Raw genomic sequence first — 25,749 nt, 5'->3', positions numbered from 1 at the left:
GTCTACATCTGCAGGCCAAGTATATGTTAATCAAATGCCAACTATAGCTAAAATTATCCACCCTGTCATTGTCCACCCTATCATGCATCTTGCCATGACTGGGTGGATATATACATGCCTCTTCATTTTTTCTTGTTGCTGTTCTTTTTTTTAATAGTATTTCCTATTAACTGTTATGAAAAAAGGTTACTTGTTTTTGCAAGGTTTTAAAACAGGTTAATGTTCCCTCCTGTCACTCATCACACTGCAGTAAGAGCACTTCAATAGTAAGCAAGACCAAAACACAGACCCATTCAGTTGCTCACTCACACGCTGCCACTTTCCACTGTCTAATATAAGCTTTGCAATTTAATATGGACTCACTGTTAATGAAAGTTCGGCCATTTAAATGTAAATATGAAATGTTCCTGAATTCACTGAGCTCCTGAGACCCATTCTTTCACTAATGTCTGTAGAAGCAGTCTGCAGGGCTAGGGGCTTGGTTTTACACACCTGTGGCCATGGAAGTGATTGGAACAATCAATGATTTGGATGGTTGACTGAATACTTTTGGAAATATAGTGTATAACTCATCGAGGCCGGCGAACACGGCGAGGCCAGGTAACTCGGCGAGGCGAGGCCGGGTAATTCAGCGTGTGTTCTGTTATGTAGTAACCCAGCACTAGGTTATAGAAATCATAGAATATTATATCATTGTAGAAATTGTTTTTAAGCCGATATTTTTTGAATGGTTAAATGCATGTTGCAATAATTCATTGTGGTTAATAAATAAATTAATTAATCAATGAATCAATCAATCAATAAATCAATCAATAAATAGTCATTTTAAGAGTGCTAAACGCCACCGCAACAGTGACATCACTTTCTCCTCAGACCGATACGCCGTTCTTCTTCTAAGATGACTCCCGAATAGGTGATCGACTACTTTGGTCTGGGGAAACAGTTTCCTGGCCAAAGTGCAGTAGGTGAGGTTAACTAGCTGAACTGGGGAATGCAGTCGTATAAAGACAGAAAAAAGCCCTGATTTTGGTCTTTTGGTAAAGAGCAACGTAATATACAGAAGGGAACTTCTGCCTCTTTCATTCTATGCTTTAAAAGAGGAGAGTAAAGCGCTTAGCTGTGTTTGTTCCACGGTAACATATGAAGAGCCCCTCATAGTCCAGCATGCAGGATTCTCTGGAGTCAGTGGTGAATTTACTGGAGTCCTACAGAGGAAGAGATAAAGTGGTGAGTGTCCGACAGAACTGTGCGCTTTGATAACCAGAAACTGGTATAAAAACTGCGATGTTTACATTTTTACAGCATTTAGCAGACGTTATTATCCAGAGCGACTTACAAGAAGTGCTTTGTCTATCTAGAGAAAGTATCTTTGCTAGCTACCAATAGCTTAGAGAAAGACAGTCCTGAGCTCAGATATTGCTAGAAACAAAGTCACTGTAGATACCGAGAGAAAAGGAACAGAGTTGAACACAGAACTGTGTGCCAAGCAATGCAGTACAATACAGTAAACTACAGTACACGATGCATTCAACAATAAAGTAAACTACAATACACAGTGCAATATGATATATACATCTCACGCATGTGCAGATGCGTGCAACAACTATTAAATCATCAAGTGTAATTCCAGCTTAAATATGTGTAGTGAGCTCCCAAAGGTGTTTATAACTGCAGCTGTTTATTTGCAAAGACAAACTCTGTACTTGTAAATTGTCAGCTTTTATACACTATGTTGCCAAAAGTATTCACTCACCCATCCAAATAATTGAATTCAGGTGTTCCAATCACTTCCATGGCCACAGGTGTGTAAAACCAAGCACCTAGGCCTGCAGACTGCTTCTACAAACATTAGTGAATGAATGGGTCGCTCAGTGAATTCCAGCACTGTACCATGATGAGACCTGTGCAACAAATCCAGTCATGAAAATTCCTCACTACTAAATATTCCACAGCCAACTGTCAGTGGTATTATAACAAAGTGGAAGCGATTGGGAACAACAGCAACTCAGCCATGAAATGGTCAACCACGTAAAATGACAGAGTGGGGTCAGTGGATGCTGAGGCGCATAGTGCACAGAGGTCGCCAACTTTCTGCAGAGTCAATCACTACAGACCTCCAAACTTCATGTGGCCCTCAGATTAGCTCAAGAACAGCGTAGAGAGCTTCATGGAATGAAGCAGCCTTACATCACCAATTGCAAGTACAATTCAAAGCATCGAATGCAGTGGTGTATAGACTCTAGAGCAGTGGAGACGTCTTCTCTGGAGTGAAGAATCACGCTTCTCCATCTGGCAATCCGATGGACGAGTCTGGGTTTGGCGGTTGCCAGAAGAATTAGAGAGGAGACTGCGAGCCAGGCCTTCTCATCCAACATCAGTGTCTGACCTCACAAATGCGCTTATGGTCGAAAATTCCCATAAACATTCTTAAACCTTGTGGAAAGGGTAGAAGGGTTGAACCTATTATAGCTGCAAAGGGTGGGCCAACATCATATTAAACCCTATGGATTAAGAATGGGATATCACTCAAGTTCATATGCATGCAAAGGCAGACATGCAAATACTTTTGGAAATATAGTGTATATCTTCTCCTGTCATTTACTAATGATGACACTTTTTTTTTCTTTTTTAGCTAAGCAACAGATAGGAGTAGAGGTGGCAATATAACAAAATTTATCGTGATAAATTATGCCACCATGTGATTTTCTGAGCATATCATGGATATCTTCATACTTAAAGAACACTGAACAATTTCATGCTTCATAACAAAGACAGCATAATCAGCCCTGTTTAACTAGATGTAGTGCTCAGTATGTGAAATTTCAAATAAAAATCATTGCATTTATAGTATTTTTATAGTCTCATTTTAAATGCACTACTGGTTGTATTTTGTCTAGTACATTCCAACTTACTAAATCTCAGAAAAATGAAATATCGTCTTTAAATGTCTTGACGTGTCCGCAGTGTTATGTTTTTCCTAAGTAGGAGTCACAGATTAGATTTCTTTGGTCTTTGTGTTGTCCAGTTCCAGTAGAGTCAAAGTCAAGTCAGATTAGGTGCTTTATACAGTGAATCTAGCTTGACTTTTGTTTTTGGCTTTTGGTTACTAAGATGAACACCAAAAAATTCAAAGGTGTAAATAAATAAAGAGTTCATGAACCTATTATTATGTCAAGCTATTGGAATTGCAAGAGAAAAGGTGTATTGAGACCTGAGTATCCCAAAGAAGAGCACTTCTGAGCAATCATTTTACACCATTTGAACAATGGTGACCCTTACATTAAAATGAAAATTTAATGATGATTAGACAAATAGAAATTCTCCAAAATCACTTGGTACTAAACCTCTTTACATTAATTTGCAGTTCACTAGTAATGTGTTTATCTGTTTTTGATGCTGGGGTTAGATAAGAACACTTTGCTATGGATCCCAGCTGGTTGGTGGAGTTTTGTCCCAAAAGACTGGTGGCTCTTCTCAACTTGGCAAGAGGCTCCTGCTCTTCTCTGCTCAGCTCAGTCACTGTCGGACAGTGCTACGTCTGTTTGATGACCTTTCTATGGCCGCTTACTCTCAGAGCTACGGTCTAGGGTCCACGGTAAAGTACGAGTTCCTGTATTTGCTTGGATAAGGTTGTTGTTTAATTTTCTGGCAAACTCAAACCTAAATGTTACCCACACACTGATCTATTGAAGACCATCAGAGTAAAGTGTAACCTGAGGGACACTAAGGGACTCTTACAGCTGCATAATTTATATGTTAGTTACTGAATATCTGAATAAAAAGCCTGCAGTTTAATGGGTTAAATAGTAGCTGATTAATCATTTATATTTGCACTAACAGGAGCAGGACAAAGTATTACGGTGGATGTCCGTTCTGATCAACGTTGCTGACCAGCTGTATTACCCCTGTGAGCACATCGCCTGGGCTGCTGATGCAGAGCTCATCAAAGTCAAGTCTGACAAATGGTGGACACTGTGCACTGGCCTATGGGGTCTGTCCTTACTTTTGGGCACTCTCAGGTAAAACTAGACGAGTTCTGGCTAAATACTTGCTTGTTTTCTTTTTTCTTTTTATTCATAAATGCATCTGAAAGTGTTGATTATATGGCATTGATTTTGAAATGTTTATATTGATTACAATTGAATTAGAGATGCGTGATGATATCAGACTCCTGTTAATATCAACAGAGCTTTTGTAAAAAATATTTTATCTCCGTTGGGCTTAGAATTACATTTAATTCACACCAACATTTGATGACATATTTACTATAGAAGAGCAGAATGTTTAGGTGATGCTGCTCTACTGAGGCCAATATCTGTACTGCATTTTTAATGTAATGTAACAGTAATCTAATGTAATGTAACATATAACTGTCACATTCCTCTGTAATCCTAATCCAGGTAAATCTACTTCCAGTTTCCACATTTTATAAATATTTATGTACTGGCATAGACAGATAGCTTGTCGTTCAAAAGTCTGCCATCACTGGTTATATAATTGTTATTCAATAATAACACAATGTAGATTGAAATGTTAAACTCAGAGATATAACTAATGGATTTATTTACAGTTTAAACTATTTTGAAAACAACAAGAATACAATATGATAAAAACGTGGATTCCAAGTTTTTGAGCATCTTTGATCCAGAACTCCCAAATCGGCATGTCAATAATTCTACTAATATTCAGTGAAGAATATGTGCATTATATTTGGGACAAAATAAGATTTTAAGGCTGTTTTCAAATGTAAAAATAAAAACCTTAGTGTGTTGTTGTTATTGTCTGTATTCCCCTACTGTGTAAATATTTTCCCTATAAGCACATTTGTATCTCCGTTTGAGTCACTGAATGATTTCCCAAAAAAATTTATTATGAACTTATTATGAAATCAGAGACTGACCACCCTATCTTGACCTGGTTTTAGATCTCTCAGAATAATCCTGACATTAAGGAGGAAGGCACAGAAATGCAGACAGGCAGCACAAGATGATGGCAGGTGAGTCGATCTTTGACTAAATGAATTAACCACTGGATAATTAGTGATCCAGTGATTATATAAGAAAGAGACGTGTACCAAAATCATTTGGTTGTGTTTTTTAGGGAAGGTGCCGTCACCGTCACTGTTGACATCCAGAGGCAGATTTGCGGAGAGTTTCTGAATGTTCTTGGCAGCCTAGCGGATCTGAGCAATGCTATTCATTGGATGCCGCCTGGGTTTCTGTGGGGTGGCTGGTTCCCCCATTGGCTGGTGGGACTCATGGGGACTTTTTCATCTCTGATTGGAATGCTGCAGATGTGTTCCAGTGACCAGACTGCCAGTGTCTGAGGCGCTAGATTGTGGGTAGCTAAAGTTGCCATTGTTTTGCATATAGGTTACATATAGCTCCATTCATGTTCGAGGTTTGCTTAGTAAAGACAGCCTTCACGATGCTTTCATATAATTCGATATAAATTGTACCTGACAGATCCTCACATTTGTGCAAATCGTTGCTTCCCATGTAAAATGGGTCACTATAAAAGACTTTTAGCACTTCAAGTGAAAGTGCTTCAGATACTCCTCAAACTGATGATTGACGACAAAACAAGAGCCTCAGCATTCTCTTTTTTTGCCTTTCACATAAAGTGCTCTATTTCTCACGTAATTATACATCCAGTTAGACTGAAGATTTAAAGGCCTGTATAAAAATAGCATTTATATGGATTTTATTCAAAGCCTACAGCATCAGGTGCATTTTGATACGAACATTAATGGAGTTATTTGTAGTTTTTAATGCAAGACAGAGTCACTCATTACATTCTTTTCTCCACATCCGAAAAGAAAAAATTAAAATATTTACACTGTTTAATTTTCCCCCTCACCCCAAACGTTGATCTACCAGAACATTAGTGTCCAAAGTTTGCTTCTTTAGTTTTGCAGTGGAGCTAAAAGATGTGGATTCTGTAGACTTCTGTTAGGTTCTAACTGCATTAGCCTCATAGCTTCAGCACAAAACGAAAGAAATAAACTTGTCTAAAGCATTCCTTTACCTCTTCCCAGTAAATGAAGTGGAGTGAGTTCTGAATACATGGACCAACAATGATGAAGCGTTTTTTTAAACCGACAAATTAAGAACTCTTAATTGTTGTGGTTATATTTGCAATTAAATATACCGTACATTTCACTTGCTTTACAAATCCTGACTGTAAGTTTACCCTCAGACCTGTCTTATTTTTGTATAGATAATATATGATTAGATCTGCACGTTGACAGCACTTATGACTAAGCTCGATAGTATGTGAGTAACTTCTGTCAGAATGGAATGTCTACACTGAATAAGTGCCTGTGAAATGTATATGCATTAATAGGAGCGTTGTTGAGCTGGCACACCTGAGAAATGTATTTTGTAATTTGTAATGTAAAACGTACAAATCCTGAAATAAATTATTGTAATATTGACCGTGAGCGTCGTGGTGTTCGCAGACATTCTAAATCGCTTCTTTTTTTTCTTTCTCACTTGTGTTTCATGTAGTACACCGAATGCATTGCTTTATGTGCCACAAAGTAGTCTTTAGTTTGATGATTATCAGCGCTGCTCTGTGTTCTCTGCCTTGCTCGGTGTCAGAAGTTCTGCTCTGGAAGTGGAGGCCGAGTATGCGGTCGACTAGTCATGACTTCGCTGTGCGCGCATGCGCGTTTAAGGCTCGTAGCAGCGTCTGGTGTTTAGGAATGGAGCTAAACTATGCTAAGAGTTTTTACTGGATGTGTTTAGATAACGTTACGTTTCTTAAACTATAGCGACCCTGTCAACCTCGGGCTTGTTGTTCGGCTTTGTCATAAAGAGAATCCATGGAGACAGGTAAAAGGGACCTTGAGTCGAGTTACTTCAACTTTCTTTGGCCGGTTCTTGAAACTTACAGCTCCTTTGGTAAACACGGCGGATAGTCGGATCAGATGCTCTGATTTCGTTCATGATCGCTTCACTTTCATTGAGGTTTTAGAGCTGAAGACCTGCAGTTTTCGCCCTCAGTGCTGTCCAGCTGTCGGTTTACTGTAGTTTCTGAGGAATTCCTGTTTTGTCCTATTCACTGCCTGCTTTTGGTTTATTCGTGGGTTGGTTTATTCAGGGTGTCCGTGTTCTCGCTGTGCTTCAGAAAACGTGTCAGAAAAATGCCAGTTTGTCCGGGTATCTTATAACGTTAGTCATTGGACTCGGGAGGGAGATAGTGGGATGTACTTTGGCCCATTATAACCCCCGCGTACACAGCTAGTTAGCTAGATTAGTAGCCTCATTGTGAAAGGATGATGGAGGTCCTGTCTGGTTCTTCAAGGAATATGTAGCATGTTGGTTGCTTTAATCCATAATAGCCACTCCAGATTATTTACACTGTGGAATTATACCTGTGAACGTTTTCAGTCATCTAGGTTAGATCATTGGAATTTCCAGCAGTGCTAAGACAAAGTCAGGTAACCTTGACCTGCTACTACACTAGTAGCTTTCAGACTTTTCTCTAAATTAAATATATACGCTTTGGCGTTTTGTTTACATGTATTATTTTGAAAGGAATCATTGTAGTTGCTCCAAAGACATTCTCACAATGTCTTTCGATTCAGAACCCATCATTTTTAGAGATATTTGACTGCTCTTTTAAAGGCTATTTAAAGTCAACTTAAACCTTTCTGAGCTTGTTTGCTCATGTGCCTGGTCATATTGAGCACAATACATCATATTTCATTTAAAAGACTAAATACATTCTTGTTTCTGTCTGAATATAGTGCAACTTCTGAAATATCTTGTGAGTTTTGATTGCATCACCGTGCACAAGCGGGCAGGGAGAAGTAATATTAACCAATTTAATCATGTTTCCTCCAATTATATCACCTCCTTTTCCCACCTCCTCCACCACTCGTTGAGTGAAAACGCTCTGCTAGCTCAGAGACTTTCCCTGAGATTTAAATATACATTACAGTTTAGGAGGGAAAATTCATTGTGATTTCCAGTGCACATTGACTTCAACCCTATATTCCAGTGCACATTGACTTTAAACTTTCCTTATAAATTCTAGCAAATCAAGTAAGTAGATCACCATTTGTTCTACATCGTGGAGCACTCTCAACATTGTAGAGCAATGCATTGTTAACTTTTTTTTTATTAGGTCACTTATAAGTTTGTCATAACTTTTTCTTTCTTTCCTCATACCTCCAGGGAATCTGGGGCGGAAACGAGCAGCTTAGGAGCTTAACCACAAGGTAGACTATTGTTTTTCATTTTTTTCTTAATCACACCTGAGTCTGGAATGGAGAAGCTGGCAGATATTGTCAGTAGTGATAAGGTTACATCATTTGAAGATGAGCTGCTGGAGAGTTCAGAATTTATTCCTCAAAGAACAGCCTCAGCCAAAGTAGCTGTAGAAACCACAGATGCCACATTGGAAGACAATAACCATCATGCATCCACACATGCTGGGAAAAGTCTTACAAGCCCTTTGTTGGAGGATCTGGATTCCTTCAACCTTATAGAGCCCCCTCCGCTGGACTGGAGGTCTGACTCATCAAGTGAATGTTCACTTGATGAATTTCGGGATATTGATGAACCTGGATCTTCACATACAGACTCCATGGAGGTGCCTTTAGAGGAAGTAAGTGACTATGGAGCTCAGAACACAAGCTTTACACTGGCTCTACCTCCCTCAGAAATGGAAGGTGTTATAAATCAGGAGATGGGAATGAATGAACCTGACACATTGGAGAACAGTCCAGAGGAGAAAAGGGAGGAGAAGCCAGGAGAGGAGCATAGACAACGGGACATGGACCACTCCCACATTCAAACTCTGCTTACCCAGCTTCAGCTCTTTCATCCAACACCTTCTCCTAAAGAGACTGCTCAAGAAGCAGAACCAGAGCAGTCTACATCCAGTCCTGATGCTTTAACTGACAGAGACGCCTCACAGTGCGCAGCGCCCGAAGTTAACACTTACCATACTTGCCCTGAGGGGAGCATAGCCTCTGGTCTTCTTTTCACAGAGAGTCATCAGAGAGATCTGCTGCAGCTTTTGGAGGATCCAGAGCCTTTGGAACCTCAGCCAGTTTATACAGCCCAAACTAATGAAAACAATATTGAGCATGTGTCACAGCTTATAGACTCCCAGACAAGGTACACAGCACAAAGTGTTGAGGCTGATGAAGTGGTCTCTGTTTCATACGGCCAAGAAACCTGGCACAGCCCCTTTCAGGATGAGTTTATGGTCTCTGGCTACTCTGAGGACGAAGTCTTGGCACAGTGGCGACAGTCCAAAGGTCTGTCCTTGGACGAGATACCCTGCCATACAGCTGATGTGGTAGGTGAATATTCATTCTTCCTAGTGCAAATAGTTGAAACCGCTCAGCAAGCAATTCTATGAATCTTATTTAAAAAAATATTTTATTCCTTTTCATTTAACAGGATGCTGAGGCTGAGGCTCAGCCTTCCTATAAAGATGGTAGGAAAACTTAAATTGTTTTCATTGCATTATGTACATAAGGTTTAAAGCCATGTTCATGCTAGATAGGTTTTACCCAGGGATGAACTAAAATTCAAGTGAATTAATGACAAGATCTGTGATTTTAATTCAGTATGGATTTGCAATGCCTACTTTATTTTAGTAATAAAGTAATAAAAGATAGTAGTAAAATATTGTTTGAATCATGTTCATTTAATAACAAATGTGTAATAATCAACACATCTTTGTTGTTGTTGAGTGTTACCCCATCAGATAATACTAGCATGTGCAGCACTGCGAAGTCAGACACCACACCCCGTTTATTTTAAGTCATAATTGCCATTAAGTACAAGTTTTTCACTTTTCAGGGGGTAGTAGGCAAATTAGATACAAGGTAATCCACTTGCATGAGGACAGGGAAGGTCAAAAGAAAATAAATGTTCAATATTGGAGTTAAAAAAAGAGAAAATAAGACTCAAAACAGCCTGTCAAGACGTGATAGACAACTTATTCTAGACCAACAAATCAAGCTCCACTCTTGCTTCAGATCTGAAAACATCCACAGGTGTTTCTGTCCATACTTCCACTGTGAGAAGACCGCCCAACACTGACAGGATGCTATCAAGGTAACTGAGGAAAGGAAATATACAAAAAGACAACAATTTGCAAATCAAGCAAAAAGCTTCTGGAAACACAGTGAACTGGTCACTCCAGAGTCCAGACCTCAATGTCACTGATTGTGTCTGGGGTGAATTGGATCATAAAGAGGCAGAAAATACAACCAACCTAGTAAAGGCAAAGCATGGGCGCACTAAATACTGAGCCAAATATTTGTTTGTTGAGGTGTTATATACATTTCCTTTTTCCCCTAACACTGAAAAACGAATACATTATACATAATGGCTGTTATCTTTCACTCTGGTCTGTCTCTGATAATTTGGATAAATTAGGAAAAAATGTTTTTCCTCACTTAAATTTGTTACAGATTACATTTATAGAACTTACTCAGGTAAAGCTAGTCCAGTGTGTAATTCACTAAGTAATAAACATTCTCTTTTTGTCATAGTGCCTGGTCCCTGTGATCCTGAAGATCTTTTGGATGGAGTCATATTTGGAGCTAAATACCTGGGTTCCACACAGCTGCAGTCAGATAAGAACCCCTCCACCAACGCTCGCATGGCTCAGGCACAAGAAGCTGTTGACCGCATCAAGGTAAAATATGTAGTTATGAATATAACTATGAAGTATGCTTAAAATGAACTTCCTGCTTCATTACTTTCCCAGCATTTTCTTTTTGTTTTTGCGTCTCATATTTGGAAGTACAACCCCAATTCCAATGAAGTTAGGACGTTGTAAAACAAATAAAATAAAAATAAATAAAATTAAAAATGTAAAATAAATAAAAACAGAATACGATGATTTGCAAATCCTTTTCAACCTATATTCACTTGAATGCACTACAAAGACAAGATGTTTAATGTTCAAACAGGTCAACTTTATTGTTTTGTGCAAATATTCACTCATCGCATTCTGTTTTTATTCATGTTTTACACAACGTCCCAACTTCATTGGAATTGGCGTTGTAGAAAGAAAAGCCTTATAGGTGTTTTGTTAGTGATACAATTTAGTGCTACTTCTGCCTTGTACATTCTGTAGATTCTGTATCTGTAAGGATACTATGTTTTGTTACAGAACAGATGACTCCAAATGAGATTTTAGTTTATTTGAAATTTTCATTCATTCATAATTCATTAATAATGAATCTGTGTCCAAAACCAGGCTCCTGATGGAGAATCTCAACCAATGACTGAGGTGGATCTCTTCATCTCTACTCAGAGAATCAAAGTGTTGAGTGCAGACACACAGGTTTGTGATAGTTGTTGGACTTCATAAATTAGCTCAAAAAACCCATACCAGACAACTAATGAGATTTAATTATTGTCTGTCTGCATTGGGGGTCTAATTTTTGTTTTCACACTGATTACGCTGAATTCTGTTTTTTAGGAAACGTTTCTGCATATCATTCAAACTTCAGTTTTCACTCAGTTCAATTCAGTGTGATAATTTTAGGTTAATTCAGAATTCTGTGAAAAAAAAAGACAAATACAACTAGAGAAACCATTTTTTGCATTTGAAAATAGTCCAGTTGATGGTCCAATAGAATTGTTGCAAAATTGCATGGAATAAAATCTCTTTACATTAACTTATATTAAAAGTAAAGAGTGCCATACACTGTGATTTTACTTCTCTAATTTTTATCCTGGTTTTAATTCCAAACTTGAAGCTAACATCCTCCGCTCCAGCTCAGTGAGTTTCAGCAGCTGCTGAAATGTCTAAACCGATGCTGCTGTTATGTTGGTTAGCCAGAAAGCATTTTTTTGAAAGCTGCATATTTGTTTGTTGCAAGTAGATATTAAAGAATAAACAGACAATAGTCATCTATATTCAGGTTTATTCCATTCAACTGCACATAGTTCTGTTCAATAATGGATATTGTTTCTGTAGAAAAGGTCAGCACAAGCACATGCATTAGTTAGGTATTTCTAGTTAAAACATGACGTAAGGATTTGTGGTGTAACTTAAGTTACCAAGTAAAAGGGTAGTTTTAAACTAACTGGTATAGTTTGAAAGTAACTAGTGATTTAGTAAAGACTTTACAAATGAGCTTAAGTATAAACTTATGCAAGAACTGTGCAGCCCAGTCCTGGGTTACATCCATCAATTTGTGAGTTTTTTGAATATCTTCTTTCTTTAGGAGGCTATGATGGACCATCCTCTGCAGATGATCTCCTATATAGCTGACATTGGAAGTGTTGTAGTGTTAATGGCTCGTAGGAAGCCAGCCGTTCATAAACCTTTAGATACAGCAGCTTCACTTCAGCACACTTCAGCACCGCCCACGAAATGCTGGATGATCTGCCATGTGTTCTCGTCTGAGGATGTGAGTTTTTAACACCTCTGCTCAAGCTGTAAGATTTCCCTTTGAGATGGAGCAATGCTATGGGAGGACTGTGTCTATAAATGAAACCACACTATAAAACAGTACAACTAATAAAGCCTCAATTTAATCTGCGGACTTTGTATTGTTTACAAAATGTTACTGAATTACAACCCTAATTCTAAAGTTCCAAAGTTGGGACAGTATGTGAAATGCTAATGAAAACAGAAAGCAGTGATTTTTAAATTCTGTTTGACCTGCATTAAATGTAGAAAAACACTGTGTTTACCTCATTAGCTTTTTTGTAAATGTATGCTCATTCCAAATTTGATTTCTGTAACACGTTCTAAAAAGTTTGCACAGGAGAATGTTTACCATTGTGTTACATCACTTTTCCTTTTAAGAGGACTTTATAAATGCTTGGGGACTAATGTTTAGGGACCAATTGATCCAGTTTTGAAAGTGGATTTTTTGCCATTCTTCTTTTGCAGAAGTCTTTAGCTGTGCAGCTGTACAGGGCCTTTGTTGTCCAATTTTGAGCGTTTTCACTGGGCAGTAGTTCTCAACTGCAGGCACCCACACAAACTGATTATGTAGCCATACTGTTGTAAGTTGCAGAATGTGGCTTGGTGGTGTCATGTTGAAATAAGCATGAATGTCCCTTAAAAGCAGCTACCTAAAAGGCAGCATATCTTGCATCAGCTGTTAAGCTACCCACTAACACACCCCCATACTATGAAAAATGCTGGCTTTTAAACTTTACACTGGTAACAATCTGGATACTTCTTTTCTGCTTTGGCCCAGAGAACACATTGTCCCGTTATTTCTATAAACAGTCCGAAAGGTTTACCTATCAGATCACAAAACCAATCCATTTCAGGTAAACATGAGCCCAGAAAAGTTGGTGGCATTTCTGGACATTGTTGGCACATGGCTTCCACTGCACATTGTACAGACTTAACTTACTTTGGTGGATGCAGTGATTATTAACAACACTTTTCCAAAGTATTCCCAAACCCATGTGGTGATATACGTCACAGGAACATGCCATTTTTATATGCAGTGCTGTCTAAGAGGTTGAATGTCACAGGAATTCAGTTGTGGTTTTTGGCCTTGTCTTTTACACTCGGGTTAAAGTAGATGTAAAAATCACTGCTTTTGGTTTTAGGAGCAATTTACCTACTATCCAATTTTTTTTGGAATTGGGTTTGTATATTGATTCAATCTATGCTCTTCTTTGCTGCAGGCACAGACTATAGCTCAGGCAATTGGCCAGGCTTTTGGAGTTGCATATCAGCAGTTTTTGCAAGAAAATGGAATTAAAGCGGGCGAGCTGCGGCCAGGAGAGTACAGTGACTACCTCGGCACACAAGAACTGTATAACGGAGACCTGGTCCACTTCTCACGCTCTGAAAACATTAGAGAGGTAAAGACCACATTTTTACAAGCATTAAATAAAAGGTCTGTTCGATATTTCACTACAGAATACAGTGTAAATCTGCTTCAGTTCATTTCAGATTTCAGAAAACTGACCATACCAGATTTGCTTAATACTTTCAGGAAGAAGTATCATTGTGCTGTGTGCATTGTCATTTATTTTTAGTTTTCACATTTTTATAAGTGATAAATCATAAGTCGTTATTTTTAAATATTTGATGTTAGATGATTTAAGTATTTTAAAGAATATATATCTCAAAAACTAATTAAGGCTAAAAATGTTATTTCCTGAAAGTATTAAGATTTACACTATATGACTGTACACTATAGGTATGCAGAGCTAAAGTATTTCAGTCATTCCCATTGCTAACAAGTTTGAAATGAAGCACACAGCCAAGCAGTCTCCATAGACAAACACTGGCAGTAGAATGGGCCATAAGGAAGAGCTCAGTTACTTTAAACGTGGCATTGTCATTTGATGTCACCTTTGCTACAAGTCAGTTTGTGAAACCTCAGCCCTACTAGATCTGTCTGTTTGGCTGTAAGGGCTATTATTATGAAAAAGAAGCATCTAGTAACAGCAACAGCTCAGCCACGAAGTGGCAGACCACACAAACTCACTGAGTGCTGAAGCGCACAGCACGTCAAAAGCATCTGTCTTGTGTAGCGTCCCTCACTATAGTGTTCCAAACTGTCTCTGGATGCAACATTCGCACAGGAACTGTGTGTTAGGAGCTTTCTGAAATGGGTTTCCATAGCCAAGCAGCTGCACGCAAGCCTAAGATCACTATGCACCATGCCAGCTGTCAGCTAGAGTGGTGTGAAGCATGCTGCCACTGGACTCTGGAAGTAGTGGAAATATGTTCATAGGTGTGATTCAAGCTTTAATACGTGGGAGTTTGATGAATGAATCTGGATTTGATGGATGCCAGGAGAACTTTACCTTCCTGAGTGCATAGTGCCAACAGTTTGTCGAAGGCCCTTTCTTGTTCCAGCATGACTGTGTCCCTGTGCACAAAACAAGCTCCATAAAGCCATGGTTTGAGAAGTGAACGAATTCCTGTGTCCTGCACAGAGCCCTGACCTTAATCCCATTGAACATCTTTTGGATGAATTGAAATGTTGATTGTGAGCCAGGCCTTTTCATCCGACATCAGAAATGCTCTTTTGAATGAAAAGACACACATTCCCACAGAGAAACTCCAAATTCTCATATAGGTGTGGTGGTTAGGTGTCGGGTGTTTTTGGCCAGAATTTAGGTAGAATAACAAGGGTCACCTTAACAAACATTTGTTTTACCTGTCAGGTCAGCATAACAATCAAGAAAACACTTTTTTTTTTAATTTGTGGTATTAATTTTATTACACACTGACTTGAAATAAATGTGATGTCTTTTTCCTCACTTTGCTATAAAGGTTTGCATAACAAAGCAGGTGGGAGAGATACTAGGGCTGGCAGTGGTAGAATCTGGTTGGGGCTCCATCTTGCCCACAGTTGTGGTGGCCAACCTGCTGCACGGAGGCCCTGCTGAGCGCTCGGGAGAGCTAAGCATCGGAGACCGCATCATGTCTGTGAATGGCACCAGCCTGGTCGGCCTCCCCATCACCACCTGCCACAACATCATCCGAGTAAGATGGCGTTCTGAGCATAACAGATTTCTTTTTACTATCTCTTTAGGACAAGTCAAGCAAGATGGTAGAATTTGACAGTAGTTGCCATGTTTCATAGTAGTTGCCATGTAATTTATAATAGTAATGGAGTAATGTGCATGAGTATGACAATTCTCCTTACTCATCAGGACTTGAAAAGCCAGTCTCAAGTGAAGCTCAGCATAGTTCACTGCCCACCAGTCACCATGGCCATCATTAAACGACCAGACCCCAAATACCAGCTGGGTTTCAGCGTGGAGGATGGCATTGTATGTTGTACTATTGACAAAGCTTATTACTGTGTGATGAACCTCTATACAACAGGTGTCTGATGCATTTTAACATTGAATTCCTGTTAGATTTGCAGTTTAATGCGTGGAGGGATCGCAGAGAGGGGAGGCATCCGGGTTGGTCATCGTATTATTGAGATCAATGGGCAGAGTGTTGTAGCCACACCTCATGAGAAAATCATCCAGATTCTGAGTAATGCGGTGGGAGAGGTAAGGGTTCCAAAACATTAAAAAAAATAATATTCATATAAAACATTTGTGTGCACAGATTTTTTTTTATTTAAGTTTGATGTAAAAATGTGAAATGTTTTTAAATGAGAACAATATAGGGCAGCTAATCAGAATAACAGTGTTATTTACATTTAACAGTCTTTTATTAGGCACAGTAACAAAAAACAGCCTTTTAAATTCTAAAGGATAATGAGAGGTTATAAATACTCAAGTAAAAATGAATTGACTGTTATTGGTGCATAAAACATCACAACTAAGTGAAAAAGGGTAAAAAGAAAATACAAGAAAAATGTAGGATATAGGCCCTTTTAATGTTTTCCCAGACCTCTTTTAGTGTGCTTATACTGTCAGTACTCTCCTTTGGACACTCCTTTTTAGAAATAAATCGTTCACTGCTCTCATTTCTTGAGATCAAATTTAGTATGAAATCACGTTTTATAAATGAGACCCCTGGTTTAGTATTTTTCCATTTGCAATTTCTCAATGATTTAATAGAAAACAGTTTGGTATAGTATGTACAAACAGGGATGAGAAATAACAGTTTGTTATTTTACTTTAAAATAGATTCATTTGAAGACAATGCCAACATCCACGTATCGTCTTTTAACCGGACAAGAGCAGCCTGTGTTCCTGTGACAGAGATGAGTCGTCTGACATTTCGTCATTGGATGCAGTTTTTCATCTTGGAGCCACTCAGACACAGAGTTCCATGCAATGACTAATGAATCCTGAGTATTAACTGTCACTGTGCACTCCCTCACTCTCTGTTCTAAAGTCAGCACTGAAACCCTGGAGCTCAACTTTGTATTTTGAGACATGCTAATTGAAATAATTTTAGCCAAGTGATTCACTAGGAGAACACTTTGATGCATTTCACAGCATGGGCATTTGTATTCCACTGTGCCTTCCAGACCCTTAAGTGTGGAAATATGTTTGTGTGTATATTGTTTTTGGCACAAACCTACTGTTTTATTGTGTAGGCTGTTTCAGCAAGACCGTTCACATATTTTGTATTTCAGCTGTCAGTGACCTGGTCATCACTGCAAGAGTTGAGGCCTTGCATGCTGTGTTTAGAACTTCAGCCTCAGTGCCTGTAAGAATGAATGACCTTGGTTATGTCAAGGTGTCTGCTTTTAGCAGTAGAACTATTTTAATAGCTGCTGTATTGGATGTTTATTAAAAATATGTTCAAAACTTGGTTTGAACCTCTTCAGTTGTTCTACCTCTATAAGGTTAAGGAGGTCCTGAAGTTAGTTTTGCGGTAAGCTTGATGTGGGATCCCAGGCTTATTCTGAAGTTATTTCAACCTTGTTATACCTTCCCTTGCCAGTTTATTAGCTACACCTACCTAGACCCTATGGACATTGGGCATTTTAGCAGAACCACCTATAATATAGGTGGACTTTGTAAACTGACTTTATCCTATCTGTTGCTGCGCGATTTATCAGACCTCATCTAATGTCTAAAAATGGATAGGGACCACAATAGGATGACAACTGACCAGACATTGCTTGGGTGGTGGGCTTTGCTATGGCTGACACACCAGTACCTTTGCAGCATCCACTTATAAGGTAAAATGGCCAGTGAAGATATACTAACAATCTAAAGTTTGGAATCTAAGCAAACTAGTACGAACTAGTGTTCAACTAATTAGTAGGGAGGTGTGATAAAGAAGGAATGTTAGATGTGTCCATAATGATGAACAGAGCTGTAGATCTTTTCTTGATGACATTAAACACTGAGAATGACCTTATTATAAAATTACCGTCCAGGGTACCTTGTGTTTTGAACATGGTGACCAAACCTTTAGACAGATTCAGTGATGTTGAAGTCTGATGTGGAAGCTGCAAAACAACCAACCGCACACAATGATGGCGCACTTCTCCCAACTGCACATTGTGTTTGGTCTGTATCATGGTAGAAAGCCAAAATGCTACAGGTTCAAACTGTCCTGCCTCATAGAACTATACAGATGTCACTGATTCCATAGAGATAGCATGGAGAGTCTCTTCCCCCTTGATCCCACTTAGGAACACAATGCATAAGTCCATTTAGCACTTTTATTACAGGTGCAGTGTGTAGGATTTGGTGGCATCTAGTGGTGAGGTTGCAGATTGTAGTGAACTGAATTACCCTCCCATTTCCGAGAATGTAGTAGAATCTACAGTGGCCTTCAGGTGCATTGCAATTTGATTGGTTATGCTAAATTACCTATCCAGCTCAAACCAGCCAACTTCAGTGTCCCCGAAGGTTTCTTTGACGATGAGGATTCTAACGTAAAAATGCGAAAAGTGCTCTCTAGAGCCAGTGTTTGGTTTGTTCATTCTGGGCTACTGTATATTACACTAATGAAAACATGGTTTTGTATACTATTTTCTATTTATTCTCCTAAATTCTCATAGATCTTACACACTGCACCTTTAATACTGACAGTGCTGGAGTACAGCAATGCACACAGATCGAAACAGTGCATAGAGTCACTCAATATTCAGCATCTTTACAGCTACATCTGTATATATATGAAGGGTGAAATCAGATGAATACAGTTGTATGATCTATACACACTGCTCAATCTGTACATAAGGTTTTGTACAAAGACTATCTACAAACAGCTGCTAAATAAAATATAAGACCTGGAGAAATAGGTGGGGAAGCATAAGTTTAGATGGGCCAAAATCACCTATGTCTTACTAAGTTTTTTCTTAAAGTTGTTTTTCCTATGAAAACGTCTAAGCCAGGCTTATGACATGTTCCTTTGAACATTGAGTGTGTGTGTGTGTGTGTGTGTTTGTGTGTAGATTCTGTTCTTACCTAAGAACAAATCCCAGATAAGAAAACATTAGTGGATGTGAGAACCTTCATTAAACAGCATAAGTGAGGCCCATTGATATTAGCAGTGCCCCATATTCTGTGGTATGGTATGAAAAATGCTGAGCAGACCCAGTTCACCACAATAGAGGTAGATTAGTTTGGTAAAAGGTCTTTGAAAGAGGGTTCATTACAGGGGCACAGATGGTGGCAGCTCCAGTCACAAATACTGTTCAGCTGGCAAGAGTTTCAATAGGAAAAGTGACTTCTGCATTTAGGACCAGGTCAGAAACTGGTCGGAAGCATGCATTTAATGACCATCATGCTTGTGCAGTAGTGTGATACGTAAGGAAAAACAGAAGAGCAACCATTTCTCAGGTGGCTTAGAATGTTAGAATGTGCTGAATGTAGTCAGGCTGCCGATGAGAATCAATACAAATCTAATCCAATACAACACTTCAATTCTAACATTTAAATTCTGATCGCAGTGGTCTTTTCCACGGACGACAACACCCCTGTCCAATGGGCATATGAGGTCACTGAATGGTTAGGTGAGAATGAAAATAATGTAAATCATATACTGTGGCCTTCACAGTCATCATCATCTATGGTCATATGCCAGAGTTCAGCTGGCCAGGTCAGACCACATGTTTTGGTTGATTTTCTAAGTGAGAATAAGTGAACACAATAAGTTAACACACAGGAGCCCTCTTCTGCAAATTTGAATTGAACAATCATTCTTTTTTGCTGAATTTAACAAACTGGGGGGAAATAAAACACAAAGCGTGGTTTGTGTAAAAATAAGGGTACATTTTCTATTTTATGTTTTATTTTTATGTTAAAAGCAGCAAATAAAAGAATCTACGGCTAGATTCTATCTATCTATGGCTCATTGTGAGCTCCATTCCCTCTACTTTAGTGAAGAAAATCAATTCTGAAATTTGTATATACATAACATGATAACTGTCACAAAAAACATTCACACGTTGATACACACAGCTTTATGTAAGTATACATTTACATTAGTATCTACATATGTATATCTGAAGGAAAACGTTTTGTAAATCTGTTACTGTGCTGAAGCTTTTTGGTTTTGCTGAAATCCATCTTCTTTCTTTTTCTTTCGGCTGCTCCCTTTAGGGGTCGCCACAGTGGATCATCTGCCTCCATCTTGCCCTATCTACTGCCTCCTCTACTTTTACACCAACCATCTCCATGTGCACCTTTACTACATCCATAAACCTTCTCTGAGGTCTACCTCTTCTCCTTCTACCCGGCAACTCCATCTCCAACATTCTTTGACCAATATATCCACTATTCCTCCTCAACACATGTCCAAAGCATCTCAACCTGGCCTCTCTGGCTTTATCTCCAAACTGCTCCACCTTCACTGTCCCTCTGATCTGCTCATTTCTAATCTTGTCCAGCCTTGTCACTCCCAACGAAAATCTCAGCATCTTCATCTCTGCCACCTCCAGCTCAGCCTCCTGTCCTTTATGTTATTATTTTTTTGTCTTTTCTTATTCCCCCTCTTGATGTTAAACAAAGAAATTCAGTTCAAATGTGAACATTGAGCCTTACTGTATCCTATTGTTGTGCTTTTATTATATAAATGGTTCTTAATAACAATAATAACGACAATCGTAAATCCTGGGATCCAACGAAAATTCCTCAAAACTCTAATGATCCAAAAATCTTCAGGACCAAAATAACGTAAAGCAGGTATGGAAGGTGTGCAGGGTTCCTACCAAAACAGTGAAACGATCTTAACCCGACAAATCAAACATCAGACGGATTCTCCTCGCTCATTGAAGTCCTCACCAAAACCGAAGCGCTGGACGCGGGTAACTGCTGTCAACGTTAACCCTGCTGGGCGGCACTGTGTGACATCCGTGACTCTGATTGGCTGACAAGTGAACGCGGAGGCGATGTTTTCTTTGTGAACTCCGCCCCTTGGAGAAGCCCCGCCCCTCTGGAGTGAGTTAGCGATGCAGCAGTGCTGGATTATAGCACACTCTCCTGTCCGAAAGGGTGCTATTCTGACAGACAAGAAAGGTAAATAAACACTGTCTTTTTCTTGAAATATGCAAGCGACGTGCCTGTAGCTTGTGTAGCGATGAGAAGTTGCGTTAAATGTGTGTCGGAGGTGTTTATTTACCCGGTGTGTTGTAAGCTAACCGGTTTAGCCTGCTTATCTGTGCAGTGCAGAACAGGATGTGCGTTCAGCTCATTTTCTAAGTCACCAATATGTCGTATAAACGGTTCATTGGTCCCTTTAACGAAAGAAAATTCCTTAGAGTTTTTATTTTTTACTTCTGATGCTGTTAACTAGTTATTTTCAATATCTTTTTGCTGTTTAGCCAAAATATCTTGTGTTGCTAAATAGGTGCAGGTCGCTGCCTTGAAAATATTATGTTATTGGGTTTTTTCTTATTTCTACTTTTAAAATGAATGAATCATTATTATATCATTTTCAATCAATAAAATGCATCCTATATTTATATATAATATGAAACGCTACTGCATCTGAGTAACTTCAGTAGAATAAATGTATCCACTGTGCAGACAGTTTGGTGTGATTTGTGAACTCTTACTCCTGCCTAGCCTACTTAAAAGGTTTCCAGAGGAGAATCCTGCATACTATATATATATATCTACTATATATATATATATATATATATATACACTATATATATATTTGTTTTCATGCCCAGATGAGAGGAGATTTATTTGCTTTAATTCTTTAAGCCAATTATCATAATGAGGATTTCAAGATCAGCCAGTGACAGTTGGAACTGAGCAGATCAAGTCCTTGAACCTTTCACAACTTTTCCATTGACTACTTCTGTCTGCTTTATGATTGTGGTGGCATGGAGATCGATTTGGTTCTGTTGCCATTTTTGCTTAGAGAACTGATCTCTCTTGAACTCTCTTCTGATCTAATAGCCATGGCATTCTAGATTTGTGTGTTCCACGATGGCCATAGGAACCCAGCTGTACCTCCTGTTGTGGAAGAACTTCAGCTACCGCAGGAGGAACAAGGTAGCTCACTGTGAAACTGTGAAGAGCAACATATACTTGTCACGTTATTTCAAAGTGTTAAACGGAACGTTATAGTAAACAAAGCCTCTCTTCACAGGTCCAGCTGATCATTGAGCTGCTTTGGCCACTCTTCCTGTTCCTCATTCTCATCTCCGTACGCAACTCCAACCCTCCTTACAAACAGAGCCAATGTAAGTGGCCCTGCGTGTGAACCTTCTTCTCACGCTATACACTCAGCTTACTGTCATTGTGTTCCGCCCCCACCGATATGGCAGCCAAATCAACTAAGCTGATTAGCTGCAGCCACAGTCGTTCAGGATGCCATGCTCAGGTTTTCCTATTGTGAAATCTGAAAAGTCTCAGAAATATTTTAAGTCATTTACCTGTGAAAGTACAAAGCAATCTGTGTTCATAATACTTTATATGACAAACCAAATTCATTTCCTTGCTGTAGGTCACTTCCCCAACAAGCCCCTCCCCTCTGCTGGCACCTTGGCATGGGTGCAGGGCATCATCTGCAACATTAACAATCCATGCTTTCACTATCCAACTCCAGGAGAGACACCAGGCCAAGTTGGGAACTTTGATAACTCCATGTAAGGACATTCGTCTTCTTTCTGTCTGTGGATCTAAACCCCTTTTGTGAATATTTCTACATAATCATTAAGCTGTGAGTCATTCAGAGGTGTTTGATGTGAAACGCACCATTCTAGAGAAATGTACCAGTACTGGAGTCAGAATTGTTTGCGGTGGTTTTGATAGGAACCAGATGTCTGAAACATTTGATGCCTCTAAAAGCAACATCACTGAAGTCTGATATGGCCATGAATGTGTTGCCTGATGTCTGAGACATTGTTTGATGATAGTTTTGAGATGAAATTTTGGCCTCTCGCATACTATTCTGCCTCACAACGCGCTGCATGTACCTTTTCACCATGAAAGGTTCCAAATAATTAAATCAGTTTGTTGATTTAAATCAATTTGTACAAATTGATTTAATTATTTGGAACCTTTCATGGTGAAAAGGTACATGCAGCGCGTTGTGAGGCAAAATAGTACGTGAGATAAACTAATTATTATCAGATGTAGTAGTAGATTTATTAGCTTCAGTAATAATAATAGGTTCCGGTGTCATTTTACATACCAGATAAAAGTTTTGTTTCAAATGTCACAACCCCTGTGAACACCACTGTAAAGAAATCTGAATTGGCATTGAATGCACTTTTCTCTACAATGAACCATTTCATCCTAAACCATTCTAACTGGTTAGGTTTTCATCTTTACCATTGAATTTTGCCGAAATATTGATTGAAAAATCAGTGGAATCCCCCTTTAAACTACAAGGGTGTGCATGTTGACCCACACTTCATTTCTATGCTCTCATTACTATGTGACTTACATTTTAGGTTTATAATAGTTACTGGATGAGTTATAGTAGTCAACACAAGTGGGTGGATCAATCTATTTTTTGGGATTCCTTTCAGATAAAATGCTAGAGCTCAAAAATAAAAGGTGTAGGTAAAGGTAAAGGCACCAATGCAGTTCAGGTGCAGAACCAACAGAACAGAATAAAATTAAACCCAAAAAAGGCAATTAGTAACTACATGTGAATGATTAATTTGTCTATATATGAATGACTGAATGTCAATATTTCACTTTAGTGCATGTAACTGAGTAAATTCAGCTAGTTCATAGCCATGTATGGAAGTTACTGACTAATAAGCTTTGTAATTAATTAAAAATAATTTTGTAGTTTGAGAGGTCAGACAATTAGAGCATTGTTATTGTTTTCATTTGAAGGTGATTTTTGCTTCCTGTCTCTCATAGACTTTCTCGACTCTTGGTGGATGCTAGAAATGTCCTCACCAGTGCTGGTAATCAGGCCGCCCTCTCATCCTTGGATGATCTCTCACTTGCCGTTCAGAGACTGGGAGAGAGCCAGGATGCTTGGCCAAGTAGGACCTGCTTTTGATACACTTAAAGAGGCATAGATAAATCAATGCATATTAAATTAGATGGCTTGCCCGAAAGCAGCATGGTGCATTCACAGGAGCATTACTGTGGAACTAGAGAATTCATGTAATTCTCTTTAGTGAAGTTAAATTGGCACAAATTTTGAGTGGGCATGACCGCAGTTGTTGACTTACTGTGGATATCCAAAACAAAGTGTCAGGTATGGTTAGCTACCTTGCTGACTTTAGCTGCACCTGGTCTATTCTAACAGTGTAATTTTTCACATGCACACAAAATAAACAGCATTTGAAATGAATGCAGACTAAATTAAAGGAAAACAAAGGAATATTTGCCAGGTTTTTCCTGACACATTTTTGGTTTTCAAATTATGCTTCTTTAGTTTAGCTATAGGCTACAAGACTTACCTTGCTAACAACCAGTAGATGTAAATAGACACCCACAACCTTTCTGTAAACATATCCCCAAAAATGTCACTTTGCAACAGGTGTTGTGTAAAATGATACGTGAAGCTTTTAATTTTTTGTAGTTCAAAATGAGTCATACTTTGGCTAAACCATATTGACACACCTGCACAACCTTGATGAAGACCTGGATGTAGTTTGTGTGAGGCTTTCCGTGAGATTTTTTGATACAAATAGAAAAATCTTGTGTCCTTGATGTTTAGACTTTTTTGCACATCACTCTAAGTTCTTTCTTAAATTTTATGCTGAAGATTTCCCAGTGGGAGAATACCTCAGAGCCAACGAGACATTTTCCTCCTTCTTGCGGACCAGCTGCAATGTTCCTTCTAAATCTGTGGACCAGTTACTGAAGGCACGACTCAACCTCCAGGTGGTAAGACTTTATGCTCCATTGGATACTTGTTGATCTACAGCATCTATTAGTATTCAGGTTTTTTGTAATTTCTGTGTTCTCATTCTGTTTTATCTCTAGGTTGCTCTGATAGGTTCTGGTTTACGTCTGTCTGAGCTGGTCTGTAATGCCACTCTCTTGGGCCATTACCTCACTGTGGAAGGAAACATCTCTTTCTCCCAGTTGCAGCAGGATTTGTGTGCTGTTCCCTCAGATTTGCTGCAGCAAGCTGAACAGATATTCCTCTCACAGATGGACTTCCGCAAGATTTTTACAGTCAGTATCCTCCTGGCTCATACATGCCTGTTGTGTGTTTTTCACCTGTGAAATTTACTCAATGCCTTTTGCAAATGAGTATTCAAAGACTTGTTCTGAGTGCTAGCTTTTAAAATAATAATATTTACATATATTAATACAGGGCTGGGCAACATGACGGTATATATTGTTACTGTGATAAATTATGTCACATTACAATACAATATGCTTTTCTGAACATATCCTGGACATTGTCAGTACCTGTTTTATTATAAAGTTAGAAAAATTAGTCAAATTTAACTGGATTAATGCAACATAGTATGCAAAATATTGAGGAAACGTCATTATGTTCACAGTTTTTGACTATATCTTTAAAAAATTTAGCACTACTGGTTCTTTTTTTTTCTATTTCAAACTTAAAATTTGAGTAAAATGAATTCTCAAAATGAAATTAAAATAAGGTTAATAAAGATGAAGTTGTGTCTGCTTTTCTAATAGCTTGAGGCTGTGCACATCTGACTGCTTCTGGGTATTTATTCCAAATTTAGCATAGTTGCTAGAGGCAGCCTCACCATGTTTTGTTGTGGTTTTGGCTGGTCAGACTCTAGTGATTTAACAGTTTTAGTAGTAGTGTTTTAAAATCTGTCCTGTAAGGAGTTAAATGGCTCTTGGAAAAATTTTAATTAAAAAAATTATGTAGTTGTGTAGTGTCAAATATAATTTTAAAATGTGCCATTCAGAATAGAAACCTGGCTACATAAACTTCTCATTTTAAATTAATTGCTTTTGTGATGTCACAAAATCAAGCATATTTACA

The 25,749-nt window shown here is 38.7% G+C and overlaps 3 protein-coding genes across 8 annotated transcripts in view; all 3 read left to right on the top strand.

Moving 5' to 3' along the window:
- Positions 1–921: 921 nt before the first annotated feature.
- pex11g (peroxisomal biogenesis factor 11 gamma) lies at positions 922–8,280 on the top strand. 2 transcript variants are annotated; one of them, XM_037545441.1, is made up of 6 exons: positions 922–1,227; positions 3,407–3,595; positions 3,841–4,019; positions 4,925–4,996; positions 5,101–5,337; positions 8,184–8,280. In XM_037545441.1, the coding sequence occupies exons 1-5, from the start codon at positions 1,165–1,167 to the stop codon at positions 5,324–5,326; spliced, it is 729 nt and encodes a 242-aa protein (XP_037401338.1). In that variant the 5' UTR covers positions 922–1,164; the 3' UTR covers positions 5,327–5,337; positions 8,184–8,280. The 2 variants fall into 2 exon arrangements, with proteins under 2 accessions (XP_037401338.1, XP_017567571.1); XM_017712082.2 differs by lacking the exon at positions 8,184–8,280 and having other exon boundaries at positions 923–1,227; positions 5,101–6,436.
- si:ch73-40i7.5 (amyloid-beta A4 precursor protein-binding family A member 3) lies at positions 8,249–17,199 on the top strand. Its single transcript, XM_017712080.2, has 10 exons — positions 8,249–9,315; positions 9,420–9,456; positions 10,523–10,668; positions 11,236–11,322; positions 12,212–12,397; positions 13,641–13,820; positions 15,247–15,459; positions 15,630–15,749; positions 15,840–15,980; positions 16,566–17,199. The coding sequence occupies exons 1-10, from the start codon at positions 8,275–8,277 to the stop codon at positions 16,635–16,637; spliced, it is 2,223 nt and encodes a 740-aa protein (XP_017567569.1). The 5' UTR covers positions 8,249–8,274; the 3' UTR covers positions 16,638–17,199.
- A 3,577-nt stretch (positions 17,200–20,776) lies between these two features.
- zgc:172302 (phospholipid-transporting ATPase ABCA1) overlaps positions 20,777–25,749 on the top strand; it is a 38,259-nt gene continuing 33,286 nt past the window's right edge. For 3 of the 5 annotated variants that reach the window (XM_037545460.1, XM_017712086.2, XM_017712083.2), the window contains exons 1-7: positions 20,777–20,864; positions 21,756–21,851; positions 21,949–22,042; positions 22,306–22,447; positions 23,679–23,806; positions 24,538–24,659; positions 24,759–24,953. In XM_037545460.1, coding sequence (XP_037401357.1) covers positions 21,786–21,851; positions 21,949–22,042; positions 22,306–22,447; positions 23,679–23,806; positions 24,538–24,659; positions 24,759–24,953 — 747 coding nt within the window. In that variant the 5' untranslated portion in view covers positions 20,777–20,864; positions 21,756–21,785. The remainder of the gene's footprint in view (positions 20,865–21,755; positions 21,852–21,948; positions 22,043–22,305; positions 22,448–23,678; positions 23,807–24,537; positions 24,660–24,758; positions 24,954–25,749) is intronic. The other 2 variants (XM_037545459.1, XM_017712087.2) reach the window with 1 other exon arrangement.

Source organism: Pygocentrus nattereri, chromosome 15 (genome assembly GCF_015220715.1).
Source record: "Pygocentrus nattereri isolate fPygNat1 chromosome 15, fPygNat1.pri, whole genome shotgun sequence".
Lineage (NCBI taxonomy): Eukaryota > Metazoa > Chordata > Actinopteri > Characiformes > Serrasalmidae > Pygocentrus > Pygocentrus nattereri.
The sequence above is the reverse complement of the archived record's forward strand: the minus strand, read 5'-3'. Positions and strand labels throughout refer to the sequence as shown.

Excerpts from the sequence above, each read along its gene's own strand:
- pex11g (XM_037545441.1), top strand. The coding sequence starts at position 1,165 with ATGCAGGATTCTCTGGAGTCAGTGGTGAATTTACTGGAGTCCTACAGA. Across the intron at positions 1,228-3,406 it reads ACAGAGGAAGAGATAAAGTG|ATAAGAACACTTTGCTATGG; the intron begins GTGAGTGTCCGA and ends TGCTGGGGTTAG. Across the intron at positions 3,596-3,840 it reads GCTACGGTCTAGGGTCCACG|GAGCAGGACAAAGTATTACG; the intron begins GTAAAGTACGAG and ends TTGCACTAACAG.
- si:ch73-40i7.5 (XM_017712080.2), top strand. The coding sequence starts at position 8,275 with ATGGAGAAGCTGGCAGATATTGTCAGTAGTGATAAGGTTACATCATTT. Across the intron at positions 15,460-15,629 it reads CCTGCCACAACATCATCCGA|GACTTGAAAAGCCAGTCTCA; the intron begins GTAAGATGGCGT and ends CTTACTCATCAG. Across the intron at positions 15,981-16,565 it reads TGAGTAATGCGGTGGGAGAG|ATTCATTTGAAGACAATGCC; the intron begins GTAAGGGTTCCA and ends ACTTTAAAATAG.